At 44.4% G+C, this 11,592-nt stretch overlaps 1 protein-coding gene across 2 annotated transcripts; it reads left to right on the forward strand.

Annotated features, from left to right (window-relative positions):
- Positions 1 to 468: 468 nt before the first annotated feature.
- On the forward strand, positions 469 to 10,893 carry LOC123127993 (E3 ubiquitin ligase PARAQUAT TOLERANCE 3). Of its 2 annotated transcripts, none has more exons than XM_044547880.1 (15): positions 469 to 1,078; positions 1,998 to 2,097; positions 2,312 to 2,390; positions 2,524 to 2,687; positions 2,781 to 2,860; positions 3,038 to 3,109; positions 3,184 to 3,340; positions 3,432 to 3,580; positions 3,771 to 3,938; positions 4,009 to 4,296; positions 4,500 to 4,541; positions 4,664 to 4,922; positions 5,392 to 5,517; positions 8,927 to 9,116; positions 10,002 to 10,893. In XM_044547880.1, exons 1-15 carry the CDS (start codon positions 913 to 915, stop codon positions 10,641 to 10,643), a joined length of 2,682 nt encoding a protein of 893 aa, XP_044403815.1. In that variant the 5' UTR covers positions 469 to 912; the 3' UTR covers positions 10,644 to 10,893. The 2 variants fall into 2 exon arrangements, with proteins under 2 accessions (XP_044403815.1, XP_044403813.1); XM_044547878.1 differs by having other exon boundaries at positions 470 to 1,078; positions 4,497 to 4,541.
- The last annotated feature ends 699 nt before the right edge of the window (positions 10,894 to 11,592 follow it).

Genomic DNA, 11,592 nt, shown 5'->3' on the forward strand with positions numbered 1-11,592 from the left:
GCTCGCCGGCTGCAGGCGGTGCACATCATCAGCCCAGAGGAGGTGGCATCGCGGCCATGGCGGGTGCGCCAGAGGATGATTGCTTTTTTTTTTTTGAAAACTTCCATAGACCTGATTGCTTTTTTAGAAAATTTCTAGGGATCCGATTGCTTTTTCAGGCACTGGCATGTGCCTCCTACATGTGAGTTAACGGTCAAACAAACGGTCAACCAAACGGTGCGTTTAGTGGCGGGCCCGACCTGTCATAAACATGTTTATTTTTTAATAAAGAGGATTTGGGATTTTTTGAAACAGCCAACCCTTGACTTGATAGCTATCAGTGAATAAATAAATCCGATAGTTTTTTAGACCCTAACTCATAAAGTAGTAGCTTTATGCTATTTACTCCGGAAATAAATGGAAACGAAGAGAGTACTACTCTCAGTGTATTCTCCTTTTGAACCAAATATCTGCCGTCGACCCCAGGCCAGAGGGGTGAGATCCATCCCCTCCCTCCACGGTTTCCACTCTCCACCGTCCCGTACCTGTACCCTTCTTTCCCCTCCCAGTCATCCTCTTCCTCTCCCGAGTCCTGACCTACCCAAGCAAGCTCCAATCCGACCCGATGCGGCTCTAGAACATCTCCTACAGTCTGCCGTGCCCTACAGCCGCCGCCGTGCCGTAGCTTAGGTCACCGCCGACGCCTGACCCCCCAACCCGTCCGACCTGGCACGCGCGTCGCCGCCGTCGCCGTTCCCGTTCCGCCTCATCGCGTCGCCGCTATCTCAACCCCGCCCGCCATCCTGGCGGTCTGTGAGCTTTATGGCGCCGAGTGATTAGATAAACCCCACCGATCTCCACAAATTTTGGGCGTGCCGCGCAAATTGGGTGTGCTGCTGCACACCCGGCACACCATCTAGATCCAGCGCTATCATGGCTGTCTACTATAAGTTCAAGAGTGCCAGAGACTATGACTCGATCCCTATCGAGGGGCAGTTCATCTCGGTTCTCAACCTCAAGGAGATGATTTTTGAGTCCAAGCACCTTGGCAGAGGCACTGATTTCGACCTCATGATCTCGAATGCCCAGACTGATGAAGGTTGGTTCTTTCTCAGCAAAGAACCGTTGTTTCATTTCTTGTGTGGGTGAATGTATACGAGATGCTAGTGCTAGCTAGATAATATTGGTTCTTTCTCAGAGAAGAACCTTTGCTTGATTTCTTGTGTGGGTGAATGTATGCAAGATGTTAGTGGTAGATAATATTGTGATAGGCTCAGGTTGTAATGCTGTTTGCTGTGTATGGTGAGCCATTTTGGCTGTTTGATTCATGCACGCAAGATTTCTGAAAATTGAGGCCTTATTTAGCTGGTATCATTTGTTGCCTGCCTCATTTTTTTCTTATGATCTATGCTTTCTAAGACATGACGACTTGGTCTACTGGTTTGGTGTGTAGGATTAACTGTTAGCTGGGTTTAGACATAAAATTGCAATATTTTGACAATTTGACATGATCTTTGTTTGCAATGGTTAGCAACTTGAATGTCTTTTGTGATGCTGAGCACATCTACTGCGCATTGCATCGAAGACTAGTAAGTGTGTTTCAATGAAGCCATTGTGTTGTTTGCTTACCTCACTGAACAAATATTCTGGATTAGTGGATTTTACTGTGGAGAAGGGGAGCCTTGGTGCAGTGGTAAAGCTGCTGCCTTGTGACCATGAGGTCATGGGTTCAAGTCCTGGAAATAGCCTCTTACAGAAATGTAGGGAAAGGCTGCGTACTATAGACCCAAAGTGGTCGGACCCTTCCCTGGACCCTGCGCAAGCGGGAGCTACATGCACCAGGTTGCCCTTTTTTTTAGTGGATTTTACTGTGGAGCATTCAGATTGAAATACAGTTGTATCTTAAGAACATATAATTAGCGGGCATGATAGGAATATCTTGATTTTTGGGGGACTTGGGATGTTGTTGTACAGTCGAAGTATTACTTAAACCATTCCTTTGATGTTTGTACTTTCAGAGTATGCTGATGAATCTATCATGATACCAAAGAACACTTCAGTGTTGATTCGCCGGATACCAGGACGCCCAAGGATGCCAATCGTTACTGAACCAAAAGAGTACTGTTTTGCTCTTTGATTTCGCACTTACTCCACATCATACCTCATAATTCACATTACTGATGCATCATCAATAGTCAAACACACAAAGCCCATCTGAACAGATTTCTAATTCGTATGTTTGACTTTAACTGCTTCATGTCACTGGATATGGTCCATGTCAGGAGTTACTCCTTATCAGCAATCATAGTTTTAAGGTTCACCATTTTTGCAGGGCAATAGCTGCAGAAAATAGGGTAGAAGAAATCGTGCCTTCTGGCAGCGCTTTTCTTGGTGATTCATCTATGAAATATGTAAGAATAACTTCTAGTCTGGGTTACTTTTATCTCATACAGTAGTTGCCGCTGCAATCACAGTTTGATGTTTGAGCTATGACGGTAGTCTATTAATCCTGGGAGCTAATGTTTAAAGGTACTGAAATTGCAGCCTGAAGAATCTGAGTGGGATGATGAGTTCGGCAACTCTTTATATGTTTCTGATTCAGTTCCCTCTCAGCCTGCTAGCCAGGCAATTGACGCTTCTTCTGAAAATCAAATTGACGAAGATAGTAAGATAAAAGCCCTTATTGATACAGCAGCCGTTGACTATAGGTTAGTGATCTGCTGGACTGGCTGAATGACTGTTCTATTATCCCTTAGAGTGATAATACTAATCATACACTGGACTGGATATCTCATTTTCAGCCAAATTCCTGACGGCTATGGATCCGGAAGAGGTTATGGCAGAGGAATGGGTGGGAGAATGATGGCTGGGCGCGGTTTTGGTAATTCTTTCCACCCTTTCTATTGCCATTTTTTTTGCAAGATTTATGTAGAGCTTAGTAGCACCAAGCTTCATGAAGGGAGTGCACATGGGTACCTATGCAACATGGATACCTGTTAACATCATTATTTGAAACTAGATGTTTATATAAGTACTAATCTGCTTTGATATTCTTAAGGACGTGGGATGGGTCGGCTAGATAACAGGTCACCTCCTCCTGGCTATATTTGTCATAGATGTAAAGTACCAGGTATGCTGGCCACTTGTCAAATCTTTCTTAATGCAATATTTTGTCCTGTTTCATTGACCAATACTGGTTTACAGGTCATTTCATTCAACATTGCCCAACAAATGGTGATACTAGATATGACGTTAGAAGGATGAAACCTCCAACTGGCATCCCAAAATCCATGTTAATGGCAACTCCAGATGGCTCATATGCACTGCCAAGTGGGGCTGGTGCTGTTTTGAAGCCAAATGAGTGAGCTCAAATTGCTTATTTAGTTACTCACGTAATCACTAATTCTCCGTCTACTTGGAGGTAACGATTAATCATATTTTTTTTGTGACAGAGCTGCTTTTGAGAGGGAGATAGAGGGCCTACCCACCACCCGATCTCTCAGTGATCTCCCGCCAGAGTTGCGTTGCCCGTTGTGTAAAGAAGTAATGAAGGATGCCGTTCTAACTAGTAAATGCTGCTTTAAGAGTTTCTGTGATAAATGTAAGTTGTGGTTTTAAGAATCTATTATTTTCACATTGTTGACATTGATACTGTTGTCACTTAATACAAATATGGTTTTGCTGTATGGATTTTCTGCATTGCGTTTTTTTTCTTATTCTCAATATCTCCACTTTCAAGTTTCAAACATACATGCTCTTTAGTGGGCTGACATATTGTGTTTTGTTGGCAGGCATTAGGGACTACATAATTAACAAGTCAATGTGTGTCTGTGGTGCCACAAGCATATTAGCAGACGATCTTCTCCCCAATAAAACTCTAAGAGAAACCATCAGTCGCATATTAGAGGCACCACCAACTAGCAGTACAGAAAACGCGGGAAGCATGGTGCAAATACAGGGTATGTATATCAGTTATATCAGATTATCTGCCTCTATAAGAATTGGAAACTGATGAAGTACCTTGCATAGACATGGAGTCGGCTCTACCTGTACCACCCAAGGTTAGGTCTCCTGCTGTTTCTGCTGCTTCAAAAGAAGAACCTAAAGCACTGATGCCGGTAGAGGAATCTCCAGACGCTGAGAGCCAGAGCGGATTGAAAGCTAACATTGATGTGAGTTCTTCAGATAATAAGGTTACCACAATTCCAGATATCACTGAAGGGACAATGGACTCTAAGAACAGCAAAAAAGAAAAAACACCAGAAATGATTCATGTCGCAAAAGAGTCACAGGAAAAATTGCCTGCAGGTGAACAAGGTGATAATCATTCTGGCCTGTTCCATTTTAGTTAACCTTGTCTGTGATGCAACCTCCACGCAAGTTTAATTGAACTAAAACATTTATTTGGGTCAAATTAGCCAAATGTTCATCTTGTTTGTGTTCTTTTAGTGTGTGCATGTTTGATATTTAAACTCTTTATTATCATTGAAATAATGATATTATGTTGGTGACTTCAGCAGTAAAGAAGAAAAAGAAGAAGAAGGTGCGAGCACCAGGGAATGGTAAGTTCTGATCACCAACCATGATATGTTACTTGAACATTGTCAGAATATTTGATTGCACCTTTATTGGTTAAACTTCATTTTACCCCTATTTATTCGAACATTGCTTATTCTACCTACAGCCGAGGAGCAATGGAATAATAATTATCAAGATTTTGGACCTGAAAATTTTGCTGGAATGCCTTTGGGCCCGCAAGGAGGTTTTAACCCTTACTGGGGAGGAGGGATGCCATTGCCAATAGATTACATGGGTGCACCATTTCCAGGTCCCATGCCTTATATGGGCTATCCTCCACCAGGTCCATTTGATCCTTTTGGTGGGGGAGTTCTTCCACAAGATCCATTTATGCCCCCGGCATACATGATGCCAACAGTTCCTAGGTATACCTCTAGCATCGTTTTGATGTTCTGTGTATTAATTTGTAGATGGCTAATTATACATGTATGAATGTTCTATTGTTCTGTGAATTTCAGAGGAATGCATAGCCTGCAAATTTTGTGGCTGTATTTCCAATTTGGCTGGAGATGAGCATTATGTCTAGCAGACTGTAATATACTCAGTACAAATATACAAGCCCCCCTTGATTTTTGGGCCTAACTTTGCCCATGAATTTGTCTAACAAAATCTGAATTAAATGCCACAAAAGTTATACTATTGGATCCGAAAGAGGATCCCATGGTATGACTTTTATGACATGTATAACTCATTTTTTGTTAATCAAACTTATTGTCGGCTAAATTTGGGGAGTATATACACCTTATCTTTCCGCACATTGGCTATTACTAGTTTACTACAATGACCAGTTGGCCACTGGTTAAATGATGAAACTCTTGAATAATTCATTTTCAGGGACCTTTCTGAATTAGCTGTTAACAGTATGGGAATGAACATGGGGCCACCAGTTGTGAGAAGAGACGAATTTGAGCCCAGGAAACCAGATGGAAGGAGACGTGAAATGGATCGATTAAACGGAAGGTGATTAAGCAATTCAAATTATTTGTTTTATTTGATTTTATATGCTTTGTCTTCACCCAATATTGTATGAAATTAGATGCTTCAAACCATTTGTTTAGTTTTCACCCAATATTCTATGAAACAATAGGATCAGGTGCCTTGTACTTTTAGATTAATCCAGTGCATTGGCCATAACTGATACCCTAGAACTATGAGTAACTAGGACAAATAATACCCATACCCCTAGTTACGTTTGGGGTTATTTTTATCCGAACTGGTTTCTGTTGATTGCATCACAGTCGATGCAATCAAGTATGAACATCACATATTTGAGTAAGCAAATATATAAAAGGTGCAAGCGTGTCGTTGAACGTCTCCTGTAGACTAGGCACATGACTATTCAGTGTGTATTCTGCATGGCAAGGTCCAACAAGGTCCCTTGTTGAAACATTTTAATGGCCTAAACTTCTTCCCTGGCTTTTGGCTCACTCGAGTATAGTACTCTTCCAAAGCGGCACAATTTACACGACCCAACTCCTCAAAACAGATTGCTGCAAGTACCTTGTCGTGCTGTCTTGCGGTGCGGCCTTGAGCCCTTGATGCTTAATATACCAAATTCTGTACAAAGTAAAAGACTCGAATGCTGAAAAAAAAGTGCATCTAGGTGGTAGTGAGTGGTGACAACAGAACACATAGCGTTTCATTCTGCTAAGCGTGCGCTTAAGCATGCCTAGGCGTGTGGTTAGGTGAGATGGGTGCTAGGCAGTGGGAAAAACGCACAGTTGATGACTAGCGCTTTTTTCCTCGCTCGAACATAGATCCTTAAGCAATACCTTAGCAAAATCAACATATTGATGTTACAGGCTTGAATTGTCGAACTAGTCTTAGAGCACATAAAATGTTATCTTTTTTTAGCATAAGCACCCTCAAAAGAGTTCCTTTACAGGATTTAAGCACCTCAAATGTATTAATCAAACAGAAGGAAAAGAAGGGGATTCATGGTTTGACCCATGTTATGCCTCCAGTTCACAAATAAGTGATGCTTTGGATATTGACGTGGTCTTCAAGTGTAACTTTGACTATTAGTTTATTTGTATCAATATGTTTAATACAATAAAATTATAGTATTCAGAAAATATTTTTGAGACAGATTTGTCTGTATGATTTTTCAAGTTTCTATCTAAATATTTTAGATGATATTTGATAGTAAGAATTTTAAAAGTTTAACTAGAGATTTGTCCAAAGCATTGCATCGCATATTTGTGAACCGGAGAAAGTAGCATTAGACACTGCAGAAAAAGAGAGCAAAGATGCGCTTACCTTGAGGTGATTGCTGTTTTGGATCCACTCCCTGTGCTGTGCTGTCCCTCCTGGCCGGCAACTGGAAGCAGCTCTCCTCCTCACAGTGAGTTCCATGTCGACGGCTTGCTTCCTTCCCTCCGGATGGCGTTACTCCGGCGTTCTTCTAGTGGTCTGGACTTGGCTGGGGAGAAGTCCCTGTACGGCGGCAACGGTTGCAGATGACGACGACGCCCGCAGGTGCCATCTCCTCCTTGGAGGCATTGTCTTGGCCATGTTTGAACCCTGCTCCGGCACCAGGGGAAACCTTAGGCTGGCTTGCTGGCCAGGCAACAGCGGTGCTGCGGCGCCATCCTTTCCTTGTAGGTGCTGCTGGGCTGCCCATGGAGGCTGCCGGAGTTGTTACTGGAGGTGGTGGCCTCGTTGGCTCTTCGGCGAGGATTTGGGGCGATGTGTTGTTCGGTGGTTGTTCTGCTGTGGGCATGGGCTCTCGGGGTGCATTCTACACTGACTCAGGTTACTCTTGGATGACACCTTCTTTGAATCCGGTTGGTTCCTGCTGTTCACTTGTCGATTCCTAGGCATGATGGGTGGAGAGTGCATTGACCCAGCCTGAGTTGTGGTCGGGGTTGTGCTTTTAGGTATCCGGTGTTGGTCAAGACGTGGTCCTTGATCTATGTGTCTTGCCTCATCGCCATTTTTGGCTTGAGGATCGACTAGGCGAGCTGTTTTTATCGTTGTAGTCATGGTGTTGTGAAATGTATGCCGAAAGGCGTTGTATCAGCCGCTTGGCTCTTATTCTATGTTACTGGTACACCTCTCCATGCTGTATCCTTGAAAAATTAGCAACGAAGTTGGTGACTAAGCTCAGCATTGGCTTGTAAAGTTAGACGGCACATATTTGCCATGTCACGATGTCTCAGTCAGAAGTGATATTTTTTTTTGGCACCGGTTTAAATAATTCAAGGGTGGCATGCTTGCTTTTGGAGTTGAAGGTTTGATTTCTGTGCTTGTGTAAAGGTCGAGTTGGGGGATGCCGGTTTAATTCTGTAATACTCCCTCAGTAACTAAATATAAGTCTTTCTAGAGATTCCAATATGGACTACATACGGATGTGGATGTATATAGACGTAGTTTAGAGTGTAGATTCACTCATTTTGCTCCGTATGTAGTCCATATTGGAATCTCTAAAAAGACTTATATTTAGGAACAGAGGGAGTACATGTTTACAAACTTGAAAGAAAATGGCCCTATTTTTGGTATGTATATCACTAAAAGTATGTTGGATTTTGCCCAAAATTTATTCCTCATATATGTTTGGATGAGATGGGGAGACAGACTAAGGGGTTCCTGCAAATGTAAAGCAGAGTGGCAGGGGTCATTTTGCAGAAATAACACACCTTGCCTCGCAAGCTGATGTCATACACTCCATCACCAATTTGTTCTTTTATGGGAGTAGAGATATAGTTGTACTCCCTCCGTCCCAAAATTCTTGTCTTAGATTAGTCTCCATCACCAATTTGTTCTTTTATGGGAGTAGAGATATAGTTGTACTATCATTTAGTGGAAAATGAAATCTTGACCAGCGAATGAAGATTTAATGATCAGGAACGAGGCTGTAGAAACAGCTTAAAATGGCAATCACACGACATTCTGATATATGTTCTGCTCTTGATCAAAGCATGTGAGTTTGCATGTGAACCGTGTAGGGCTAATTGCGCCCATGTCCTGAAGTAATTTAGCATGCTCCAGAATCTGTTATACATCTACTCCATATCAAAATATAAGGTGTTTTTGTAGGCTAGAAAACGTCTTATATTTTGATACAAATGTGGTAGCATGTTGGCTTCATCTAGTTAACTGGATGCTTTGGTGTTTTTCCTTTTGTACTGCGTCTCCTTAAATGCCTTTATATGGAGCCGTTCCCTAGTGTAATTTAAAAAGTCATTTAGTCTGCTAACTAAAATTTATGTTTTGAGTGGTGAAACCTGCCACTTGTGACCCGAAGTGCAAGTTCCTTGTGCCTTGAAAGTCCACATTCCTGAAAGATTCATCCTCAGTTAATTCACTAGCCTTTTTGAAAATGGTTAAACTGTATTAATCAATACTCAATGCTTGTCTACAAATGCAGGGATCGGGAGCGGGATCGGGAGCGTGAACATTCCCGCGAGAGGGAAAGGGAGCGGGAGAGGGAGAGGCAGAGGGAGCGAGACCGTGATGGTGATCGAGACCGAGACCGAGACCGGGGCAGGGAGTATCGAAGGGAAGCAAGGGAATCATCAGGAGCCGTAAACGATAGTACATCGATGAGACCTAAGGATGTATGTCTTTTCCTGTCAATCTATTATCTTGCAAAGTTATGTACTGTCAGTTCCATGGTAAACTTGTGGGCGGCGGCGTCAGCAGTGGAGAGGTCAGCACCACCGGACAGGAAGAAGAACGCCTTTTCCACGGTTGTTTCTGATATCTACCGAACAAGAAGAGCAGCCTGTTGCATTCGTCAACAGCACGACTGGGCGGTGTTCTTGGCTGATCCGGGCAAGGCCGATGTGCTCAGTTGCTCGGGGTTGCTCCAAGCAGCAGTTGCTGGTCCGAGTTGTGTTATCATTCCGCCGGCTGCTCCTAGTGCCCTTCCCGTTGCCGTCCTGTGCTCGTTGCGGTTTTGGGCTACAGGATGGCATCAATATATGTGGGAGAAACATATCTGTTTATATATATTTTCATCGGTTTTCCTTTTCCTTGGTATTTGTTTATTTTTGGCTCGTTTTCCCTTTTTGTTGTTGTTGTTTTGTTTTCTTAAAAAGAAAAACATTTTTTTTACTATCTTCCTTTTTGCTTCGACTTAATCACCATGTTTGATGATGCAGATGTAGATAGTGTACAGTGCAAAAGGTAAAAAGGGATCACGACGCCATATGAAAGCGACAATCTTGTTTTATAAAAAATTGAGATTAGGATTACGTTTTTTTTGGAGACAAAAAGATTAGGATTACGTTCCCAAGCAGTCCAGGATATGCTACGTAGTTAGGCCGACGGCTAAGGCCTTGTCAACGGTTGGGCCAAAGGCCGTCGGTGCAAAGCATGGAATATTCTTGGCCGTACGATTTGGATCCCTTGGTTATGAATCCAGGCCAAGTCTGGGAAACTGGAGGTATTAGCATTATTCTGACTTGTGGCCCCGTTTTTTCCTTTCTTCTTGTGTGCAGAGGTCGAGGCCCCAGGCGGACAGGTCGGAGCGCGCCCTGCCGCCGCCCCCACACAGCCCCGACCGGCACTCGCGTCGCTCCCCGCACCGCTCCTCCAGCTCCGGCAAGAAGCGCTCCTCGTCGGACCACTACGACGATCTGCCTCTCCCGCCTCCGCCGCCTCCTGCGTCGCGGCACGAGGCAGAGCACGCGAAGGCGGCGGCTGCTGCAGCAGACCAGCGGTCCAAGGCCAAGGCCAGCGTCTTCTCCCGCATCAGCTTCCCCGGCGAGGCTAACACGTCCGACCCCAAGCGCAGCCGCAGGTCGTCCTCCGACAAGCGCCCTGCATCCTCGTCGTCTTCATCCAAGAGAAGCGTAGCTGCCGCCGCAGCTGCCGAGGAGAGCGACAGTCGTCATCACCACCAGGAGACGGTCTTGGCGGCGGAGGAGGAGAGGCGGAGATCCGCGCCTACCGACTACGACGACGAGGAGCAGTCGAGCGAGGAGGAGAAACATTTCAAGAGGAGGCCGTCGTCCTCCAGGCGGGAGGGGGAGCGCGAGCGGCAGCACGAGGAGCCGCGGCACTCGCGGCGGTCTAGGGAGCGCGGGGACGGCCACCACCACAACCACAGCCACAGCGGTGGCGGCCACAAGCGCCGGTGAGGTGATGGAAGAATCAAAGGGGAACCCACCTGCGGCTGCCGCCCCCTTCTCCGATGACGGGGCGTCTGTGATGATAAGCGCGCCGCGAGCGCGCCTCCTAGTACGTGTCTGGAGAAGAGCTGTGTCTGCGCTCTGTTTCTTTTCGTGTTCTCTTTCGGTCTTGTACATTGACGACCTTCTGGGATTTGGAGTTTATTAATCAAATGATCAGATGAGATGATGATTATAATAAAAATGATTTCATTATGCATTCTTCTTGGCTCCCTTTATTTATACCATCTGTTTTAAAACATACTCCCTCCGTAACTTAATATAACACGTGTTGACACTGTCATAGTGTCAAAAAACATCTTATATTAAGTTATAGAGGTATTAAGTTGCATTACTTTTTTCTAAGGTCAAACATTTCAAGTTTATAGGAAAACTATTGATATCTGCAGTATCAAATAAACAAAACATGATAAATGCATTTCATAATGAATCTAATGATACTGATTAGGTATTGTGAATATTGATTTTTTTAAATAAAGTTGATCAAACATAAATAAATTTAATTTGTAATCATTAATATGTCATATATTTGGGAACCGAGGAGTATAATGTTTTACTCCTTGTCCATGCGATCAGCCCGTGGATGTTGTCATGATTTTCGCTTTGCGGCTAGCTTAATCCGAGGGCATCTCCAACACCGACCCTCAAATCACCCGTCAACCATCTCGACCGCTGGTCCAGACGTGTTTTGCCATCAAATGCGGGCGGGCCTGCATATGTCCGTTTGATGGTCCAGGAGCACTTTTTCCGGCAAACCAGGGGTGTTTGTGGTGCGGGCGTGTGGACCACTGCCACGCTCGTGTCTGACTAATCTGGCCCACCAAAACCCCCTTTCCCGCGCTCGCGTGTGTCCCCGCCCGAACCAACTGCCTGCATTCATGCCGGCTAAGAGCGGACG

The sequence above is a fragment of the Triticum aestivum genome, chromosome 6A (genome assembly GCF_018294505.1).
Source record: "Triticum aestivum cultivar Chinese Spring chromosome 6A, IWGSC CS RefSeq v2.1, whole genome shotgun sequence".
In the NCBI taxonomy this organism is placed as follows: domain Eukaryota; kingdom Viridiplantae; phylum Streptophyta; class Magnoliopsida; order Poales; family Poaceae; genus Triticum; species Triticum aestivum.